Source organism: Schistocerca nitens, chromosome 3 (genome assembly GCF_023898315.1).
Source record: "Schistocerca nitens isolate TAMUIC-IGC-003100 chromosome 3, iqSchNite1.1, whole genome shotgun sequence".
Taxonomy (NCBI): Eukaryota; Metazoa; Arthropoda; class Insecta; order Orthoptera; family Acrididae; genus Schistocerca; species Schistocerca nitens.
Window position 1 is genome coordinate 934,643,383 of NC_064616.1, and position 23,958 is coordinate 934,667,340.

The window sequence follows — 23,958 nt, forward strand, 5'->3', positions numbered from 1 at the left end:
AAATCCATGGCCGGATTGAGGATTTTTTTAGTAGGGAGAACGTGGCATGTTCTCTTGAATGGAGAATACGCATCAGATGTAGAAGTAGCTTTCGATGTGGCTCAGGGAAGTGTGCTGGGAACCTTATTGTTCAGGTTTCATATAAATGGCCTTGCAGACTGTATCAATAGCTTATGATTTCAAGGTGGTGCAAAGATTGGAAACTTGTTTTAAATGTCCAGATACGTGAAATTGTGCATTTCACAAAACAAAACAAAAAATTAGTACCCTAGGGCTATAATATCAATGAATCAAAATTTGAACCAGCCAATGTCTACAAATACCTGGGTGTAACATTATGCAGGGATATGAAATGAAATTACCACATAGGCTATGTTGTGGGTAAAGCAGGTACTAAAACTCTGTTTATTGATATAATAGTGGGAAAATGCAATCAGTCTACAAACGAGATTGCTTACAAATCACTCGTATGACCCATTCTGACATGTTACTCAAGTGTGTGAGACATGTACCAAATAGGACAAACAGGGGATATTTAACGTTCGCAGGTTTGTCTGTCTCATGGGAGAGTCAAAGAGATGCCGAAGAAATTGAACTAAGAAATTCCTGAAGATATATATAAACTATCCCAGGGAAATCTATTTACAAACTTTCAATAACCAGCTTTAAATGGTGATTCTAGGGAATATACTACAACCCCCTATTTATTGCTCACATAGATTAATCACAGCACACAAAGACACACTCAAACATTCTTCCCGTACTCAATACATAAATGGAGGAGGAAGAAACCATAACAAGATACAATAGGAAATACCCTCTGCCATGGAATTCACAGTGGTTTGATGTGTAAACAGATGCCATTCTGACATCTATTACTACCTAAAAGACGAGATGAGAAACTAATGACACTTTGGCATTAGAGACTTAAGAACAGGTCTCCGCTACAATTCATTTTATGGTAAGGATTACTCAAATAGAAAAATTGCAACCTATTCTTTAGGCTTCAGTTTCAGCTGTACCAATGTTGGGAAGGAACTATAACAGTGGAAACGCCTATTGAGATAGAGAGAGAGAGAGAGAGAGAGAGAGGAGAGAGAGAGAGAGAGAGAGAGAGAGAGAGAGAGAGAGAAATTTTTTTTCCACAAATAGAAAGAATACACTAAAATTGGTTTTATGTTAATGGCTTGAAAAATAAGCACTTTTTAAATAACTTCAATTAATATTTAACTCCCAAAAATTTTGACCCTGATGATTATCTCTGCTCAGTGCACCATTTTGGAGTTGGTGAACACTAAAGAGGGAATGCAATGTTTACTATTTTCCTTGGGTTTTATTCTGTCCTCCCTGCCCCCTCTTTAGTTCTGACTAGCCCCCTTCACTCCCACAAACTCTCTACAAGATGGGCAAAATGGAACTGGCCCAAAAAACATAGAATAAAGCCTAGTTTACAATGAGTTTAAAAACATGTTTCTGTTTGGATCATTCTTCTCGTCAAGTCATAAACACGTTGACAACAATGACCATTGTTTAGCTCCTCATCTACACTAGAAAGAAACATTTCTACACATGTATTTGTGTTGTCTACTACGATGAACTGGCAGCAAACCTTTCACATTGTGTATTCAAAACCACAGCTATGCTATGACAAGTGAAGAGGAGGAATTAATGATATGTGGTGTTTTATTAATAATACTTGATGAAATAGCAGATGTAGTCATCATCTGTGGAATAAGAGCACTTAGTGACTACCAACAAACTTCAAGCATAATTTGAAACATTTTATGAACTCACTCTCACTTACATGCTTAACATTAGATATTTAACACATTACCCCATTTGTAAAGTAATCAGACATGTGAAGCCATTTCATGCATGTGAGTTTGATTCTTCAAAGGATCAGTGGTTTACTGGTACTATAGAAGACATGGCAGGAACGACATGCTGTACAAGTAGAAGTAAATAACTGCTGTTACTCTACAGTCTTTGGCAACAGAAGATTCCTATGAAAGTATTACACAGCTATTCCAAATTTCAAAGCCCGGCATTTCAGAGCAGCAGACTAGAAATAATGTTCCTTTGATCTGTACAGACACAGACAGTGAACACACATTATATTTGCAACATTCCAACATGCTGTAAACACCAGTAGTCCCAGTACTACCTGCAAAAAACGTTGCTTACATTGTTGCAGAACATGTTTCGAACTCTGTGTTAATGTGTCTTAAGACTGGCACGCAATTGACCCGTGTTAGACATTCGTGCAGCTCTGCCAGATTGATAGCAACAGTGTTTTCAAAGTTCTGCTGTAGATCTTTGAGTGAGTGAGTGATGATTATCTGCATACCCTTCACTTCGGCCTTCAATTATCTCTGCCCCAAGCTTAAAAATTGCAAGAGAGGGGGTGAGAGGTGGAGGGGGGGGGGGAATGGGGGGGAGAGAGAGAGAGAGAGAGAGGGGGGGGCAACGGGAGAGAGGGGGGGGCAACGGGAGAGAGGGGGGGGCAACGGGAGAATGGGGGGGGCGGAACGGGAGAGTGGGGGGGGGGGGGGGGGGGGAACGGGAGAGTGGGGGGGGGGGAACGGGAGAGTGGGGGGGGGGGAACGGGAGAGTGGGGGGGGGGGGGACCGGGAGAGTGTGGGGGGGGGACCGGGAGAGTGTGTGGGGGGGGGGGGGGGGGGGGGGAACGGGAGAGTGGGGGGCGGGGAACGGGAGAGTGGGGGGCGGGGAACGGGAGAGTGGGGGGCGGGGAACGGGAGAGTGGGGGCGGGGGCGGGAGAGTGGGGGCGGGGGGCGGGAGAGTGGGGGGCGGGGGGCGGGAGAGTGGGGCGGGGGGCGGGAGAGTGGGGCGGGGGGCGGGAGAGTGGGGCGGGGGGCGGGAGAGTGGGGCGGGGGGCGGGAGAGTGGGGCGGGGGGCGGGAGAGTGGGGCGGGGGGCGGGAGAGTGGGGCGGGGGGCGGGAGAGTGGGGCGGGGGGCGGGAGAGTGGGGCGGGGGGCGGGAGAGTGGGGCGGGGGGCGGGAGCGGGGGGCGGGAGAGTGGGGCGGGGGGCGGGAGAGTGGGGCGGGGGGCGGGAGAGTGGGGGGGGGGGGGAACGGGAGAGTGGGGGGGGGGGGAACGGGAGAGTGGGGGGGGAACGGGAGAGTGGGGGGGGGGAACGGGAGAGTGGGGGGGAACGGGATAGAGTGGGGGGGAACGGGATAGAGTGTGGGGGGGTAACGGGATATAGTGGGGGGGGGTAACGGGATAGTGTGGGGGGGTAACGGGATATAGTGGGGGGGGGTAACGGGATAGTGTGGGGGGGTAACGGGAGATAGTGTGGGGGGGTAACGGGATAGTGTGGGGGGGTAACGGGATAGTGTGGGGGGGTAACGGGATAGAGTGGGGGGGAACGGGATAGAGTGGGGGGGAACGGGAGAGTGGGGGGGAACGGGAGAGTGGGGGGGAACGGGAGAGTGGGGGGGAACGGGAGAGTGGGGGGGAACGGGAGAGTGGGGGGGAACGGGAGAGTGGGGGGGAACGGGAGAGTGGGGGGGAACGGGAGAGTGGGGGGGAACGGGAGAGTGGGGGGGAACGGGAGAGTGGGGGGGAACGGGAGAGTGGGGGGGAACGGGAGAGTGGGGGGGAACGGGAGAGTGGGGGGGAACGGGAGAGTGGGGGGGAACGGGAGAGTGGGGGGGAACGGGAGAGTGGGGGGGAACGGGAGAGTGGGGGGGAACGGGAGAGTGGGGGGGAACGGGAGAGTGGGGGGGAACGGGAGAGTGGGGGGGAACGGGAGAGTGGGGGGGAACGGGAGAGTGGGGGGGAACGGGAGAGTGGGGGGACGGGAGAGTGGGGGGGGAACGGGAGAGTGGGGGGGGGGGAACGGGAGAGTGGGGGGGGGGGGAACGGGAGAGTGGGGGGGGGAACGGGAGAGTGGGGGGGGGGGGAACGGGAGAGTGGGGGGGGGGGGGAACGGGAGAGTGGGGGGGGGGGGGAACGGGAGAGTGGGGGGGGAACGGGAGAGTGGGGGGGGGGGGGAACGGGAGAGTGGGGGGGGGGAACGGGAGAGTGGGGGGGAACGGGAGAGTGGGGGGAGAGTGGGGGGGCGGGAGAGTGGGGTGAGGGGGGAACGGGGGAGTGGGGTGAGGGGGGAACGGGAGAGTGTGGGGGAACGGGAGAGTGGGGGGGAACGGGAGAGTGGGGGGGAACGGGAGAGTGGGGGGGAACGGGAGAGTGGGGGGGAACGGGAGAGTGGGGGGGGAACGGGAGAGTGGGGGGGGAACGGGAGAGTGGGGGGGGGGAACGGGAGAGTGGGGGGGGAACGGGAGAGTGGGGGGGGAACGGGAGAGTGGGGGGGGAACGGGAGAGTGGGGGGGGAACGGGAGAGTGGGGGGGGAACGGGAGAGTGGGGGGGGAACGGGAGAGTGGGGGGGGAACGGGAGAGTGGGGGGGGGAAAGGGAGAGTGGGGGGGGAACGGGAGAGTGGGGGGGGGGACGGGAGAGTGGGGGGGGAACGGGAGAGTGGGGGGGGAACGGGAGAGTGGGGGGGAACGGGAGAGTGGGGGGGAACGGGAGAGTGGGGGGGAACGGGAGAGTGGGGGGGAACGGGAGAGTGGGGGGGAACGGGAGAGTGGGGGGGAACGGGAGAGTGGGGGGAACGGGAGAGTGGGGGGGAACGGGAGAGTGGGGGGGGGACGGGAGAGTGGGGGGGGAACGGGAGAGTGGGGGGGGGGAACGGGAGAGTGGGGGGGGGAACGGGAGAGTGGGGGGGGGGGGAACGGGAGAGAGGGGGGGAACGGGAGAGTGGGATTAACATGTACACAACAGTAATTCTGTAAGGATACAGATGCAGGACCTTTCTATAATATTTTGACACAGTTATCTCTGAATTCCCACATGCAGATATAAATGGCACTGAAACTTTTTCAAACTGTATTCCAGGCTTTCATTCACTAGAGCAATGCTACCTGGTGTTCAGACTCTCTTCAGATAGTTGCAGTTTCTATTTGCTACCGAGTCCATTTCACACTATTTTGCTATTAATTTTTGGATTGCAGACTTTGCTGGAGGTTTTATTAAAAAACTTCTAGTCAAACTCTTGTACAAACAGTTCTGCATGTTTTCCAAAAATGGTGCTTTGCCCGACATGAACATGAGCCATTTTTGAAAAAAGAGACAGCATTGGTCGTATATTTTTTTATACTATTTCAAAATCGATTTCTCAGTGACAGAAAATCGATTTTGCAATAGTATAAAAAAATATACGACCAATGCTGTCTCTTTTTTCAAGTATACCTGTTATCTGGTCGTTGTGTACAAGACAACATGGAGTCGCCAATCAATGAGCCATTTTGTCATTAGCACCATTTTGTGATGTACTTAACTGGTCACTAAACATGTCTACTCCTCTCTCTCAGCCAAATGTAATGACACAGCTGAGTACTCAGAAGAAAGAATGCAGGAGGTGCACTTGCACTGACTTGTGCACTGACATCACAGTTTCCAGCATTTTCTGTAATGGACAGTTCTCCTGTTCATTAACAAGGGTCAATTCCACACTGGTCTTTCTTCTACACATTTCCTGGACTAGTTTTATCCTGTCCATCTTTTATATCTGTCTCAGCCTTTGCATTCCAAACAAGTCACTTGACATGGCGGAGTTTTCATTTGGTGAGTATACTTTCTACCACCATGATCCTATCCAGCCTTAATTTGTTTTTAAGAGGCCTTGTCAGTTAATCTTTGTCTTTCATCCAGTGAATGTGATGATTGATGTGAAAAATGTAATTACTTTGAAGTGCTTTATTTATGATAATTGTAAGGTGATAGTATGCTAGAAAATGGAAGTGCAATGACAGAAGTGAAATAGAGCTTGAAGATATTTTGTAAAGCAAGTCTGAAAAATGTGAAGAGGATAGGCATGCATCAAACAAAAACCTCAATAATGTTTCATAAAAGTACCAAAAATACACAGATCAATGAAATATTGGTTTCTGGCAATGTAGAGAGGATTCAGCTTTACGTGCCTTCACAATCAAAACTAGGTTTTTTGTGTGGGACATTATCGGTAACACCGCAGTTCTTGATAATTGAAGCAGATTTCCTAAGGCTAAATGAAGTTTCATGTACAATGTTCAGAAAAATGAAAGTTCTAGAAAATGTACTGAAACTACACAGAAACTATTGTCAATTTGGATAACTTAAAACACACACACACACTTAAAAATATAGTTGAGCAAAAAATTCCACAAGCCTGAACAGAGACCCAATCAGAAAAATGGATTACCCAAAATGCCTGCCCCTGCCCCAACCACATGCGAAGCACAATTTTCCCATTTGTAACATATTATTAACTAACGCATTAAGTTTCAGTTGCAAAGGAGAAACCCCTCCATTATAAAGGACATGACATGACGTAATGACTTTAGAGTTGTATGGTGTTATTTTCAGTAATATTTAAATAAATTCAAATTCTCACCCATATGGCTCCGCAGGCCTTGAGGTTTCACCAGTGCCTTACACTGTTCACAGACAACAGTATAAAACGGGTCTCTCTCTGGACAGTGGCCGAACAACCCCATGTCTGAAATGGAAAAGTTAGGTACATTTAGAATTATCCATAAACAAAGAAATACCGAGTGCTACTGGTTACTCTTACATATAACACAGTCTGAAATGAAATGAAATGATCGTATGGCATTTATTGGTCGGGATATTCCCTTTGGGGTTCGACCGCCATATTGCAAGTCTGTTTATTTGACGCCACTTCGGTGACTTGCATTTCAATCATGATGAAAATGATGGACACACAACACCCAGTCCCCTGCCGGGAATCGAACCTGGGCCCGCTTGCGTGGCAGGCGGTAATGCTACCGCTGTGTTACGAAGGTGGACACACAGTAGTACAAGGTCTGAAAAGTAATGTCTTCACATTTACAAGAAAACTCAAAGCTTTTTTTAAAATGAAGCGAACATTATTAACAGTCTAGATCTTTATTCTTCATGTCAACATATTTGCAGCCGTCTGCTGCTACATGGCTCTAAATCATAGCATGTAACATGGCCATTTGTAGTGTAACTATATCAGAGTGTGTGAAACAGCATGCTGTAATCCCCCAGAAAACTGAAAGCATGAATTAAAAGAGTTTGTTCCCACCTGGAGCACCCTTCAACATGACACTGCCAAACCACACACAAGCACTCTGATATGTGCAACAATCTGTCACCTTGGGTTCACTGTCATTGATCATCCTCCATACAGTTCCAACTTGGCACCATCCGATTTCAATTTTCATCCATTTCTAAAGCTTAAAAAAACACCTTCAAGGATTTCACGTTGATAGTGACGAGGCAGTGCAAGCAGAGGTGAGATTGTGGCTCTGTCAATTAAGTCAAACATTCTACAGTGACGGTATCAATAAACTGGTGTCTTGTTGGAAGTCGCGATGGAGACTACGTGGAGAAATAAATGTGTGGACACAATGAATAATGTAGAATGTTAATAATGTTTGCTTCATTTAAAAACTCTTGAGAGTTTTCACATAAATTTGGAAGCATTACTTTTCAGCACACCCTCATATAATACATTAACAATGACAATATTTTTGTGGCTAGCAAATTCATACAATTTCTGTATTGGATTTTTTGAGTGATGTGATCAATCTCTCTCTCTCTCTCTCTCTCTCTCTCTCTCTCTCTCTCTCTCACACACACACACACACACGGATGTTGAATTAGGATTCTTATTTACTATAATAAATTCTTAAGGAAATTTCTCAAAAAGAAAAATATTGGCAGTCTCAAAATACTAACGTTAGTGAAAAGAACAGAGAGGATCAAGTGTCACTATGCAGCAGCTTCCTCCGTGGACCAGTAGTTCCCACGATGTAAGACCATGAAGAATGTCAAGATGATAAAAAATTCACATAAGATGCGAGCCATTCAAGTCTAATTGATAATATGTGAAACTAAGCTCAATAAATAAACACTGCTGAATGGAAATGGAGAGTTGAAATAATAAAGAAATCTTTTTGTCTGTATGAATCCAAAAGTCTGAAGACACTTTCAGAACCAAATAATCTAAATTTTGTAGCTGGAGTAAAGGTGGCTATCATGTGGTACTTTCTAATGACCATATGAATTTTTTATAAGAAATATACCATTAGCATTAGCTATTCCATTCTTAGTTCCAGAAATTATTAACACTTCCTTCTTATAAATCTTACAGGATCTAACACACTGCAATCCGGATTCTTTACTACCACAGATCTGCAGCCCAATATATATTGGGGGAGGTGGGGAGGCTGCTACGGTCTGAGACAGGCTGTACTATGTACTACAATTTTGAGCATGTTCACTATTTCTTAGCAGAAGCTGAAGACATGGAAGGTAGGTGGATCTGCCTACATGCTCAACCCCAAAGGAAAAAAACCTGACATTTTAAATTGCATGAGAACATCCACAAGTGGAAGGCAGCACCTTACTCTTCCATCATTTTAAAGATGTGTGGTATGAGGAAAAACTAAGTTCCAATCCTTTAGGTCACAGCACAAACAACATGTTGAAATTCCTCCAACAAAAGTTTGGCATAAATCTGGAAGACTCAATAAATCTTCTATAATCTTTCATTTGTGATCAAACTGGTGAGACAGCTAAAATACATGGGGGAAGCGCTATACCGAATAAGCATCTGACATTATGGGGCAGCTCCTTTTAACACCGTAACAACACCACCACTGGTAATCAAATATGTTTGCATATGTGATGGCATTGCTGAGTCCTACACCGTATATCCACAATCCATACACAACCTAGAACCACTGGGAGACCTTTTAGAAAGGTTGCATACATGCTCTGTTTGCATCCAAAGACCTGGGATTAAGAATTTCAACAGTACTTTGACTATTGTTGTACCTTCATATCTCTCAGGTATGCCAACCAAGTTAACACACCATTAACCAATAGGCTCAGAAATAGAACCAAAGTATTAATACACTGTTGCTCAAGTTAAAACCAGAACATGGAAAATAAAATAATAGAAGTATTCTGTGAACTTTGAATTATGTCTTCCTTGTCCACAAATTGGCTCCAAAACTGTTACATCTGATTTAAGAAAAAAAAGAAGAAGAAGATCACTGGAAAGGATGTTCATACAAAACTAGGAAATCTTTTCTCAAAATCACATTCTTCAAGTTGTCTAGAGATATGTTTTAAGTAGTATCGTCCACATTTTCAGGGTACAAAATACCACTCATCTTCATAGAAAAGGCTGCAGTATACCTTCTTCGAGTAGGGTTAGGTAACCAAGAATATAGTGCTTATATCTTAATTCAGCAATTAAGATATGCCACACCTGGGTTCTGCAACCCAAAATGCTGCGAGGTTCTCTGCGAACGATATGCACTTTAATACCCCAAGAGTGCAGTTTCCTTACCTCTGAATGCAGTGACACCCTTCACTCTATCAAGGTACTTGCCATCTCTGATTATTTAGGACTGCGGCACAGCGCTCTCTCGGCAGCTTTATCCCTAGCAGGTGTCCATTAACCTACACCCTATCATAGAAATCCAAATGTAGCCAACTGGGGATATTTTTCGGGGTTACTGTATCTGGTAAGAGGGGTAACGTATGAGGAATGGAACATTTAAAAAAAAATAAAATAAAGCAATCCCACCCTTATGCCTCAAACCACTTGAGATTCTCCTCTCAGTTAATGACCAAAGCTTCTCGACAGAGGAATGCTGAAAGGTTCAAATTTATTTTGGCGAGGTAAATACAAAAAGATGTACCTTATGACAAGATTTCGTGTTCTTACAGAGGTATCCTTAAGCCAATTCGACTAAACTTAGTATGAACTATATCTTGATAAGATTTCTTTGCACCTACATGGTCAGCTGCAGATGTAAATTATCAACATTTTCATAGGAAGACAATTTCCGTGGGCTCCATCTGATGGAATCTGAAGTTTTATTTCATGCATGTGCGTGCGCATTTTTTTTTGACATGGCGATGAGTGGGGCGATGCATTACTCTTTCTAGCATTATAATCTCCAGTCACTTTGTATGCTTTCGGGCTTGGAAATACCTGCAGGATTCTTCACAATACAGTTTAGTAGTTTCATATACAAATACAGAACTGTGTGTATTCTGTTTGAATAGCAACAATTGTTTTTTATGTAGGCTACTTCAGGTTTGAAACAAACAACAGTACATTGTTATGTTCTGTAGCAACTTTAATACCTTCTTCAACTCAGTGCCTGTACACACTGCAGATCCAATTTTTTCAAAAATCTTTTCCCCTAAGACAAGATAATTTCCATGAGCAACTACCAACGAGGTATAAATGAATGATACTGCAGTAGTGTGTACATGAATAACATTCCAGTGTACTGCTGCAGCTACTGAAATGTAGTGCCATTCATAGCAATTTGGACACACATAGTATGATCACAAATCTGCCAAATTTCATATTTTTTCCACCTTGCCTCTTCTTGAGTATCAGGTGGTGGTGGTGGTGGTGTGGTGGTGGTGGTGGTGGTGGTGGTGGTGGTGGTGGTGGTGGTGGTGGGGGGGGGGGGGGGGGGTTGCAATGTACTTTGACGATTTCACTAAAGGGGATATATAAGCACTAACCATTTCCAGTAATTTATTCATACTATGTTACAATCCCCCCCATGAACCATGGACCTTGCCGTTGGTGGGGAGGCTTGCGTGCCTCAGCGATACAGATAGCCGTACCGTAGGTACAACCACAACGGAGGGGTATCTGTTGAGAGGCCAGACAAACGTGTGGTTCCTGAAGAGGGGCAGCAGCCTTTTCAGTAGTTGCAAGGGCAACAGTCTGGATGATTGACTGATCTGGCCTTGTAACAATAACCAAAACGGCCTTGCTGTGCTGGTACTGCGAACGGCTGAAAGCAAGGGGAAACTACGGCCGTAATTTTTCCCGAGGGCATGCAGCTTTACTGTATGATTAAATGATGATGGCGTCCTCTTGGGTAAAATATTCCGGAGGTAAAATAGTCCCCCATTCGGATCTCCGGGCGGGGACTACTCAAGAGGATGTCGTTATCAGGAGAAAGAAAACTGGCGTTCTACGGATCGGAGCGTGGAATGTCAGGTCCCTTAATCGGGCAGGTAGGTTAGAAAATTTGAAAAGGGAAATGGATAGGTTAAAGTTAGATATAGTGGGAATTAGTGAAGTTCGGTGGCGGGAGGAACAAGACTTCTGGTCAGGTGACTACAGGGTTATAAACACAAAGTCAAATAGGGGTAATGCAGGAGTAGGTTTAATAATGAATAGGAAAATAGCAACGCGGGTAAGCTACTACAAACAGCTTAGTGAACGCATTATTGTGGCCAAGATAGATACGAAGCCCACACCTACTACAGTAGTACAAGTTTATATGCCAACTAGCTCTGCAGATGACGAAGAAATTGAAGAAATGTATGATGAAATAAAAGAAATTATTCAGATAGTGAAGGGAGACGAAAATTTAATAGTCATGGGTGACTGGAATTCGAGTGTAGGAAAAGGGAGAGAAGGAAACGTAGTAGGTGAATATGGATTGGGGCTAAGAAATGAAAGAGGAAGCCGCCTGGTAGAATTTTGCACAGAGCACAACTTAATCATAGCTAACACTTGGTTTAAGAATCATGATAGAAGGTTGTATACATGGAAGAACCCTGGAGATACTAAAAGGTATCAGATAGATTATATAATGGTAAGACAGAGATTTAGGAACCAGGTTTTAAATTGTAAGACATTTCCAGGGGCAGATGTGGACTCTGACCACAATATATTGGTTATGACCTGTAGATTAAAACTGAAGAAACTGCAAAAAGGTGGGAATTTAAGGAGATGGGACCTGGATAAACTGAAAGAACCAGAGGTTGTACAGAGTTTCAGGGAGAGCATAAGGGAACAATTGACAGGAATGGGGGAAAGAAATACAGTAGAAGAAGAATGGGTAGCTTTGAGGGATGAAGTAGTGAAGGCAGCAGAGGATAAAGTAGGTAAAAAGACGAGGGCTAGTAGAAATCCTTGGGTAACAGAAGAAATATTGAGTTTAATTGATGAAAGGAGAAAATATAAAAATGCAGTAAATGAAGCAGGCAAAAAGGAATACAAACGTCTCAAAAATGAGATTGACAGGAAGTGCAAAATGGCTAAGCAGGGATGGCTAGAGGACAAATGTAAGGATGTAGAGGCTTATCTCATTACGGGTAAGATAGATACTGCCTACAGGAAAATTAAAGAGACCTTTGGAGATAAGAGAACCACTTCTATGAACATCAAGAGCTCAGATGGAAACCCAGTTCTAAGCAAAGAAGGGAAAGCAGAAAGGTGGAAGGAGTATATAGAGGGTCTATACAAGGGCGATGTACTTGAGGACAATATTATGGAAATGGAAGAGGATGTAGATGAAGATCAAATGGGAGATACTATACTGCGTGAAGAGTTTGACAGAGCACTGAAAGACCTGAGTCGAAACAAGGCCCCCGGAGTAGACAACATTCCATTGGAACTACTGACGGCCTTGGGAGAGCCAGTCCTGACAAAACTCTACCATCTGGTGAGCAAGATGTATGAAACAGGCGAAATACCCTCAGACTTCAAGAAGAATATAATAATTCCAATCCCAAAGAAAGCAGGTGTTGACAGATGTGAGAATTACCGAACAATCAGTTTAATAAGCCACAGCTGCAAAATACTAACACGAATTCTTTACAGACGAATGGAAAAACTGGTAGAAGCCGACCTCGGGGAAGATCAGTTTGGATTCCGTAGAAATACTGGAACACGTGAGGCAATACTAACCTTACGACTTATCTTAGAAGAAAGATTAAGGAAAGGCAAACCTACGTTTCTAGCATTTGTAGACTTAGAGAAAGCTTTTGACAATGTTGGCTGGAATACTCTCTTTCAAATTCTAAAGGTGGCAGGGGTAAAATACAGGGAGCGAAAGGCTATTTACAATTTGTACAGAAACCAGATGGCAGTTATAAGAGTCGAGGGACACGAAAGGGAAGCAGTGGTTGGGAAGGGAGTAAGACAGGGTTGTAGCCTCTCCCCGATGTTATTCAATCTGTATATTGAACAAGCAGTGAAGGAAACAAAAGAAAAATTCGGAGTAGGTATTAAAATCCATGGAGAAGAAATAAAAACTTTGAGGTTCGCCGATGACATTGTAATTCTGTCAGAGACAGCAAAGGACTTGGAAGAGCAGTTGAACGGAATGGATGGTGTCTTGAAGGGAGGATATAAGATGAACATCAACAAAAGCAAAACGAGGATAATGGAATGTAGTCGAAGTAAGTCGGGTGATGTTGAGGGTATTAGATTAGGAAATGAGACACTTAAAGTAGTAAAGGAGTTTTGCTATTTGGGGAGCAAAATAACCGATGATGGTCGAAGTAGAGAGGATATAAAATGTAGACTGGCAATGGCAAGGAAAGCGTTTCTGAAGAAGAGAAATTTGTTAACATCGAGTATAGATTTAAGTGTCAGGAAGTCTTTTCTGAAAGTATTTGTATGGAGTGTAGCCATGTATGGAAGTGAAACATGGACGATAAATAGTTTGGACAAGAAGAGAATAGAAGCTTTCGAAATGTGGTGCTACAGAAGAATGCTGAAGATTAGATGGGTAGATCACATAACTAATGAGGAGGTACTGAATCGGATTGGGGAGAAGAGGAGTTTGTGGCACAACTTGACCAGAAGAAGGGATCGGTTGGTAGGACATGTTCTGAGGCATCAGGGTATCACCAATTTAGTATTGGAGGGCAGCGTGGAGGGTAAAAATCGTAGGGGGAGACCAAGAGATGCATACACTAAGCAGATTCAGAAGGGTGTAGGTTGCAGTAGGTACTGGGAGATGAAGAAGCTTGCACAGGATAGAGTAGCATGGAGAGCTGCATCAAACCAGTCTCAGGACTGAAGACCACAACAACAACAACATGTTACAATTGCTGAATATTGTGAAAACGATAAAAATCATTACACCACTGTAGGTGTACTATCCCTTAATTTATTAATTTTCCCTTTGCCTTGTGCTACTCTTGAGTGATACCTGGATTTTTGAAGTCTAAATTATAAACCGAGTGACACGGTGAACAGAGAGACAGTTATTCACGGAAGAATGTGGTAAGAATCTGGGAGGTTGTAAAGGAGAATTCAGAACCTTTTTTTTCCATAAGGAATCCATATCTGAAAATGAGAAATCAAGTTTCTACAACATTACACCCTTTCTACATATTTGGTAGTCTAAACAAAACACCAGAATACTGTAGTTTGGAAAACCTACACTGTCAGAGTAAAATCGAATAGCATAAACCGTAGATTTGACTTCACTAGTGTAGAACAAATGTTCAGTGCAATGACCATCAGCTTCGTTACATAATGTGCAATGAGGAACCAAGTTTTGTCTGAGTATCTTAAATTCTGTGCTCCACTCTGATGGTATTAAATGCTGTGAAGATGCTCTCAAGCTCAGGTATTGTTTTTTCCATCATCTATCAGAGATCATTGGAACAGTGGAAAGGTCCACAGGACTGGGAGAAGGCCAGGTCATAGCAATCTATAAAAATGGGAGAAAATCGGATGCACATAATTACCAGCCGATTTCATAGACATCGATTTGTTGTAGAATCATGGAACATGTTTTGTGTTCAGACCTAATGACCTTTCTAGACTCTGAGAAGCTTATCTGCAGAAACCAGCATGGTTTTAGGAAACTGGTCATGCGAGACACGGCTGGCCCTCTTTGTACATGATATACAACAGGCTATAAATACCGGCTCCCAGGCTGATGCCATATTTCTCGACTTTCGAAAGGTGTTTGACTCAGTTCCGCACTGTCACTTGCTCCAAAAAGTGTGCGATTATGGTCTATCCGATATGCGGTTGGATAGAAAGTTTTCTAACAGACAGAGAACAGTATGTCATCCTGAATGGGGTGACTTCAACAGACACAAGCTTAACTTCAGGTGTGCCCCAGGGCAGTATAATAGGTCTGCTGCTTTTTACGATTTACATAAACGATCTGGTTGATGGTATTTACAGCGGCATTAGACTGTTTGCCAATGATGCTGTAGTCTACAGGAAAGTAGTATCACACGAAAGTTGTGAGCAAATGAATGAGGATTTGCGAAAATAAACGCGTGGTGTAATGACTGGCAGTTTATCTCTCAATATTAGTAAGTGTTACCTACTGCATATAACAAGGCGAAAATCCCCATTAATGCACGAGTACAAAATATAAATGCCCAGTCTTTGGAAGCCGTAACATCAGTCAAGTATCCGGGTGTGACTATTAGAAATGATCTCAAACGGAATGATCAGATTACACAAGTAACAGGCAAGGCGAACTGTAGATTGCAGTTTACTGGTAGAATCCTGAAGCAATGCAGTCCTTCGACAAAGGAAATAGCTTACAATATGTTAGTTCGCCCAGTCTTAGAGTATTGTTCGTCTGTATAGGACCCTTTCCAGTTGGGTCTGATTCAAGAGATTGAGTAGGTCCAAAGAAGAGCAGCAAGATTCATGACTGGTACATTTAGCCATCATGAGAGCATTGTAAATCTCGTAGAAAGTTTGAAGTGAGACACACTTGCAAATAGACGATACGTTAAACGGAAGGGGCTGCTCACTAAATTCCAAAATCCGATCTTTGCCGAGGATGTAGAACATATATTATTACCACCAACTTTCAAATTGCGCAATGATCAGCATTCAAAGATAAGGGAAATTAGAGCTCGTACAGAGGCATTCAGACAGTCATTTTTCCCTCGTGCAATCCACGAGTGGAACAGAGAGAGAGAGGGAGGGAGGGAGGGAGGGAGGGAGGGAGGGAGGGAGGGAGGCACAATATGCCTTTGGCGCAAATTGTGCCCTCCGCCAAACACCGCTTGGTGGCGAGCGGAGTATACAGGGTGGCGCACGAACTGTGTTACCAATTGTTTCTTTCACAATTTACGACGCACATTAGATATTCTGCTGGGATCTCTACAGAAGTACCAGCAGATCTTGGAAAACAAACGAGTTATGAAATGACATGTAATTCACGATACTGCCGCTAGGGGACTATTAAGCAGCAATGGCTGACAATGGAAGACTGACGACACAGCAACAATTAGCAACTGTGTTACTTTTTCATGAAACAAAAAGCCTTGTTGTTACTCAGAGGCATTTTTGACAACAATTTAACACACAATGGGTCCCTTGCAAAAAGACCATCCACAGGTTGTATGATAAATTTGTATAGGAAGCAACAGTATTGAAAGCGAAGCGACTTCGGCCTAAGCCTGTTTGTTCGCTGGAGAATATTGAAGCGATACGAGTTGCTGTACAGAGAAATCCCGGGAAATCGTGTAGAAAGGCAGCAGTGCATCTGGGAATATCAGGACGCTCCGTTCAACGCATTCTTAAAAGTGACCTCCATATATACCCATACAAGAGACCTGTGCACAGAAGCTCACTGAAGAACACAAGCAGCAGAGACTACTGTTTGCTCAGTGGGCGGAGGATAGGGAAGAAACTCTCAACAACGTTTGGTTTTCAGACGAGGCGCATTTTCATTTAGATGGTGTGGTAAACAAACAAAATGTACGGTTTTGGACCACTGAAAACCGACAAGTGCTTCATGAACAACAACAGTATGATCTGAGGATTACAGCGTGGGCAGCAATTTCCAGTCACGGACTTATTGGACCCTTTCTTTGAAGAAACTGAACAGCGAGCGTTATTTGAGCATGCTTCGCAATAGCTTCATTCCACAGCTTCTTGCTACTGCCTTGCCCTTCAACACGCAGTGGTTCATGCAAGATAGACCAAGGCCACATACTCCAAACACTGTGTTGGAGTTTTTACACAAGCATTTCTGCATCGTATCATTTCACTTAGGTTTCCAGGTCGCTTCAGTGACGAACAAAATTGGCCCCCCAATAGTCCAGACCTCAATCCATGTGACTTTTTTCTTTGGGGGTACCTAAAGGCAAAAATTTCCCTAAACATCCATGTGATTTAATGGAGCTCAGAAGACTTATTCTTCAAGCTTGCAGTGAAATTACGGAAGACATGTGCCATAGGGTAATCACTAACTTCAGTGTTCGTTTGAAGGAAGTTAGAAAACAAAATGGTGGACATATTGAGCATGTGCTGAGTTAGAACAAATCTCCATGGACGGCTCTTCATTGTAGTATATGTTCCTTTCAGATTGTACTGAGAATAAAGTTTATATTAAAAAACAAAATGGTAACGCATTTCGTGCGCTACCCTGTATATGTAGATTTAGATGTAGATATACTGGTATTTAGTACACAATAGGATTTACATAACTCCAGAGGCAGAAGTCAAGAGGATAAGGTCATGGGGAGTGTACATGCCAAAGAATGGGCATCATCTTCCAATTACTGCCTGCCTGAAGCTGTCTGTAATACATGCCCCGATTTGACAAATGAAGTGTGCTGCAGCACCATCAATCTATAACAAGTGCACAATTGCATGGGTATGTCCTCCAGAAGTTCAGGCAAGGCAATCTCAAAAAAGTTCAAACACTGCGCACCAGTAAAATTAAATGGTAAAATGTATGGTCCAAAAACATGATGTCCATTAATTCCAGCCCAAATGTTTGTTGAGACTGACCTGGTAATTCTCGCACAGATAGTTTGTGTGGATTTTGCACAGTTCAGTGGTGGACGTAAAAACTTTATTTCTCACTTCCTGCTATAATATCAAAACATTCCAACTTTCATCTTCTGAATTTTTAAAACATCATCGTGTAACACCCTGTATACTGCCCACGAGTGATTCCTGTACGATAATCAGTCTTTACATATTTCGTGATTTTGGCTATGCAAAATGCCGTTATCACTTGAGAATGGTCCAGTCATGAGAAAATAATGACTTCCAACACTGCAGCTACACTGGAGTAATCATTTTATCATCTAAAATACATCAGTTACACATTTCATTATGATAACTTCTTGTATCCTTATCAGCCCATTCTACTTGCAGTTTCTTGCTATGATTGTAACATCTTTGCAGCAGACACTTTTTTCACAACAGAGTACAGTGTGTAACTCAAAAGTAAGTTTACTTCAACTGTTCTCACAGCCTCCACTAAAAGTGAGGCACTGTAAAGCCAGTTAATTTTGAGGATCATTCAGCATGATCTTCCAAAGTTTTAGGGCACAAAACTTTTCAAAAACCTCTAAAGGATATTTGTGCAACACTGGACTTTTTTTCTACCTCCAGCTGCCTACACCAAATAGGTGTGCACGCCTTATGACTCACTGTTTAAACTGCTGTCTGGCAGAAATTTACGAGTAGTTTTATACTTTTGGAACCTGAGCAGCATTCAACTATTGACAAACAAAAGTAACAGCAGAGTTTTTCTGCACTCCTATTTCTGTCCTCAATCTGTAGTCAGCAGACATGCACTCTATGTAGTGCCCCACTGCACAACCAACAGAACAGACTGTCATTACAAACATTACAATCATTACAATCATTCATACGATTTGTTACATCAAGAGATGACTGAGAAGATCCAGAAACACTGAGTAATCACTTTCTGTATTTTGCTGACAACAAAGTTATGACTTATGTAAGGTTGCCCCACCAGTGGTGAGGGGTCAGCTGCGAGTAGTCAGTTACTGTTCACCTAGTTTCAATTAACAGCAATTTTAATTAGGATCCTGCACTTTTGTGAATGACCAGCCCGTTTGAAAAATCATATTTTATTTCAGATATGCCACCTACACCTAGTGCAACAGGACGTATCTCTGGAAGCAATGTCACAGCTGAAATACCTTGAGCAAGCTGAGCCACGATCATTGTTAGCAAGCAGCTGTGCATTCTCACCATAAAAGCACATCCCTAATTACAAATTGTGTGCAGTATCCTTTGACAGACAAGGTGCCATGGTAATTCAAAGAGATTCACAATGTGAATATCACGCCTAAATTTTTAGAGGCAAGAGAGGTGTTGTCAAGGTAATATCTGCAACGTATGAACCACTTTGTGCACATAATTTATTCAGTACTACTATGTGGTATAAAATGTGTAAATAATTAAGAATTACCTTTTCTTTTCTACACATATGGCCACATTTATTTGTTCTCATCTAACATTCCTATAAAATAGTGATGAGGACAGGATGATGATATTTACTGAAGGGCAGAATAATCTGATTCATTTGTCTACCTGTCTACTAATTGCACTGCAAACATTTAATGATGGGTAGCATTCAAACCCAGCTAATCAACTGAGACTCATATAACTGTTTTTTGTGGCTCTACAGCTCATTGTGAGCCTTGGCCTCCCACCATTTACCTCTGACTGTAGCTACAGCTCTCCAGTTTGTATAACCCTATTTCCGGAGACCCTCGATGACTCCAACCTCCCACCTAATATTACGCCAAACACACTCTCTTTGTCTTCCTGCATTTCCTCATAGTACCTTTTTGCCTACTTCCACTTCACTCACCCATACTGCATGTCCAGCCCATCTCAATCTGAGCGATTTCACTACTCTTCCGAGAGGTCAGTCTTTATAAATATTCTAAAACTAGTGATTGTATCTTTTCCTCCATATTCCTCTTCCACAAAATTCACCGATGATTCTTTGGAGAATCTTTCTTTCAAATGCATCCATCATTTCAGTACCTTCTTGCTGTTAGGGTTAAAGTTTCAGAGGCATGTGTGACCACTGGTCTTTTAAGTGTTCAGTAGATGTATCTATGATGATAAATGGTCTTGTTAGAGCAAAATAAGCTCTATTGGCTGCTATAAGTGTGTTTGGTTTCATGGGAAATAATGTTTGAGTAAGTGATTGTCAAACTGAGATACTTTAACCTATCAACTCTCTCAAAGGTGTTATTTCCCACTGTTATAGAGGCCAGCACGTTTCCCTTGAATGCCTTTCCAACACCAATGTATTTTGTTTCCTGCTGGTTAATGTTTAATCCCATGTTCCTGCTAGTATGTTCAAGTGCAGCGAATGTGTCTTCCATTGACTTTCAGGTTCTTGCCACAATATCTGTCACATGATTGAGTATCTGCACCCATTTATGGAAGATCATTCCCCCACTCAAAAGTTTTGCATCTCTAACCACCTTCTCTAGTGCAACAATAAAAAGGAGGCAGGTCAATGCATCTACTTGGCCCATGTCTCACTGCTATTCTCACTAACCTTTGCAATTTTCTAGGGATTTCCAGTTTACATAGGGTATGTTGTAACCACTCTTTACCTATATTATCATATGCAGCACTGAAGTCAATAAAAATGTGATGTGTTCCAATCCCTAATTCCATCACCTTTCCTAGAATTTGCCTTAAAGTATAGGTCTGATCTACATTTGACTTTCCTGCTAGAAATCCACATTGATATGCCCCATATATCTGAATAATTGGGAGGAGATTGTAAAATAGTATGTTGGAGAATATTTTATACCCAGGATAAGTAATGTGATCCCCCTTATAGTTACCACATTCTAACTGATCTCTCTCATTATATAAGGGACATATTATTCTTTTTACCATTGTTGGTGCATTTTCTCCTCTTCCTGTACTGAAGCAGCCACATTTATGAAGATCGTTCCAGTTCACTGCCTGCTTGCTTAAATAGCTCAGCCGAAACAGTCTGTTCCTACTCCCTTGTTGCTTTTCAGTTTCTTCGCGGCAGCTCTCGTTTCTTCTAGGTTTGGTGGTTCTATGCAATCAGAGCCATTTTCCCTGTGTATCTCTGCTGGGTGTCTTGATAATATTCAGGGATTGAGGAGTTCCTCAACGTGTCATTGCCACCTTTCACGTATCTCTTTCCCCTAACTTAAAATTTTTCCAGCTTCACCTTTTATCAGGCATGTTTTATCACCAACAGATTTTTGTGCTTCTGTTATTTCTCTGTACAATTTCCCTGCCTCATTCTTATACCTTAGCAGCTCAATTTCTCCCGTGTTTGCTTCCATGCACTCCTTCGGTGAGTCCTCCCTTCAATCCTCCATTTTTCCTCATCTTCCACCACCCTTATATGCCTTGTTCTTTTCTTCTATTGCTATTGCACATTCAGTATCCAACCACAGATATCTCATACCTTACTTCACTTCCTAGCATTTCATTTGCTGATGTCTCAACAGAGTCTATCTACATTTCCCAAAGGTGTTCGACATTACTGCATTCTTCAGCAGTTTTGAGTACCTGCATTACCCTCTCCTGGTACTTTTCTCTAATTTCAGTTGATTCTAAGATTGCTATATTATATTTAAACATACTGTTCCATGTTACTTGCACTGTATTGGAGATATTAGCTCTCACTCATGCTGAGACCTGAAAACGATCCCACTGGGTCAGAAATTTTCTCCACTCAGGGACTGGATGTTACCTTGTCCTCATTCCACCATTACCAATACGCAAGTTAACAACGGGGGTGTCGAATAAAAAGACTTGCACCAGGTGGCCAAACACCCCAAAAGAGGTCAAAATATGCCACACACCCATCCACCGTGGACCTTCCTGTTCTGAAGCCATGTTGCTCTTCTCTCATTCTTCCTACTAATTTTGCCCGAATTCGTGCTTCCAAAATTTTCTCAAAAAGCTTTGCACAATGACTAATCAATGTTATCCCCTGATTATTCTTGCACTCTTTTCTATTTCCCTTCTTAAAGACCAGTACAATTATTCCCTTCTTCCAGTCTTCTGGGATCATTATCTGTCTCCACACAATTTTCATTACTCGATATAGCCATTGTATCCCCACCTCTCCTGCTGCTCTCACCATCTCTACGCTTAGCTCATCCAGACCTGGTGACTTCCCTCTCTTCATCTTGCCCAATGCCTCTTCCACTTCTCCCCATGTAAAGTCTTTTTCTATTTGCTGTTCCTCCTCGTTCTCTCTCCTCGGCTTGTTCCTCCTCATCCAGGTTTCCATTCACGTTCAGGAGTTCTTCAAAATACTCCTTCCACATAAACTTTAGTTCCTCCTCATTCTCTACATCTTGTCCACTTTCGTTCACCATTCAAGCATAACTGTCATACCGTTCTTCCTCTTACTTTTAATCATCCCACATAACACCTTTTTTTAACCTTCACTATCCTCCATCATTCTGGTACACTGTCCATCCACCTTCTTTCCTCCGTCACCACTCTTTTTGTTTCTTGCTTGCCTGATACTCTTCTCTTGTCTCTAATGTTCTCTTCGGGAACCATACCCTAAAGGCTCTATTCTTCTTCTGTACTATAACCTTTGTTTTATCATTCCACCATGCTGTTTCTTTCCATCTCTTTTTGTTGCTTGTCCTCCCACATACTAATGGTCCCTTGAATCTACCCCATTCCTCTTCTATCATTTTTGGTTCATTCTTTGGAATGCTTTCCTTTACTACCTGTAGGTACTGTACCCTGCTTTCTTCCTCTATCAACTTCCATACCCTTATACATCTTTCCTTGTTTTCTATCCCTTTATTATCCTCAGTCCCTCTCAGGTTCATTACCAGCAAACGGTGGTCACTATCCAAGGCCTCATAGTAGTATTACCTTAATGTCAATGATGTTCCTATTCATCTCACTGTCGTATAGGAAGTAGTCAACTATCGGCTTTCTCTTTAAGTCTTGACTACTTTGTTCACATATTCTACACCTTATTGGTGGTTCTCACCTGAGTGGAATTAAAGCTAGTACTCATTTTAGCACCACTTGCCAATTCCCACTGTAATTTAATGTAAAAATTCCCTACAATCTTCACATGAATCCATTTCCTATACAGTGCAAATGCAAAGCAGTTGCATAAATGGAAGTTTAAGAGGACAACAGGTTTTTGTTCAGGGACTCAAGAGAAGAATTAGACATGATGAGATTACAGCTCACATATTTCAAAATTAGCTTGCATTGAACATGTTGGAACCACAGCTTCTGAGTGGTGGTATATTTGACACAAAGGTAGAGTTTAGAGACAACATTTGTTTGCATCAAATATCAATTAACTTTTGTTTTGGTATGCATTACATTCAAAGTAGAAAACCTTAGTCGGTAGATAAGCACCATTCAAATAGTCATTTCCTTCTCACACGTCAGAAAAGGAATGCAGGATCACCAACCGGAAAGGTTCATCAATGTCAGGAGGAAACTCCTACAAAACAATGTAACTGCTATTATAAAATGCAAAAAATACGCGTGAATTAAACACATTCACCATATGTAATCAGACTTCTTTAAAGTACAATGCAACCTTCATACATAAATGTCTCTGGAAATACAGTAAGAGTGTTAGTATTATCCTGAGCTTCAGAGCTGCATCGTGTGGCCTGATAACTTCTCAAGGAGAAGGAAGTGAAGCAAGCTTTGTCATTTTTATATTTGGCAATTTTTTTTTGGGGGGGGGGGGGGGGGGGTAATATAATCAGTACATTTGGAGCAAACCACCGAAAGTACTGAGCCAATATGCAGATCTGCAAAAATTTAATTTAAAAAAAAGTGGAGAACAGTTGCTGAAGGAATTTTTACACAATGTTGTTCTCAACATAAAATTTCCATTATTACCCAAGATCTTTAATCCTCTTCCCAACAAGCTCCATCCAGTCCCTCTCCAAGCAGCATAGTGTAGTATTAGTTCATACAAGTTTGAGAGTGTAAATGATTTTAGACCCTCCTATGTATTCTACCCTCACATATAGCTTTAGTCTCTCAGAACTGGCTGCGCAAAAGTAACACCAATTTTAACGTGCAGGATAGCAGCGTATTAATTACAGCCATACAGTATGGAGTAAAATCGGTGGACGACAAGTGGTGGGAGGAGAAAGTGAGAAGGATAATGGGATGAGGAGAGAGGGGGGGAGAGAGAGGGGGGGAGAGAGAGGGGGGGAGAGAGAGGGGGGGAGAGAGAGGGGGGGAGAGAGAGGGGGGGAGAGAGAGGGGGGGAGAGAGAGGGGGGGAGAGAGAGGGGGGGAGAGAGAGGGGGAGAGAGAGGGGGGGAGAGAGAGGG

The 23,958-nt window shown here is 43.4% G+C and overlaps 1 protein-coding gene across 5 annotated transcripts in view; it reads right to left on the bottom strand.

The window, feature by feature from the left end:
• LOC126249005 (mucin-5AC-like) overlaps window positions 1-23,958 on the bottom strand; it is a 206,507-nt gene that overhangs the window by 138,961 nt on the left and 43,588 nt on the right. For all 5 annotated transcript variants that reach the window (XR_007545584.1, XM_049950592.1, XM_049950593.1 and 2 more), the window contains exon 3: window positions 6,459-6,563. Coding sequence is in view for 4 of the 5 variants with exons in the window: in XM_049950592.1 (XP_049806549.1) it covers window positions 6,459-6,563 (105 nt within the window). In the remaining variant the exon portion in view is untranslated. The remainder of the gene's footprint in view (window positions 1-6,458; window positions 6,564-23,958) is intronic.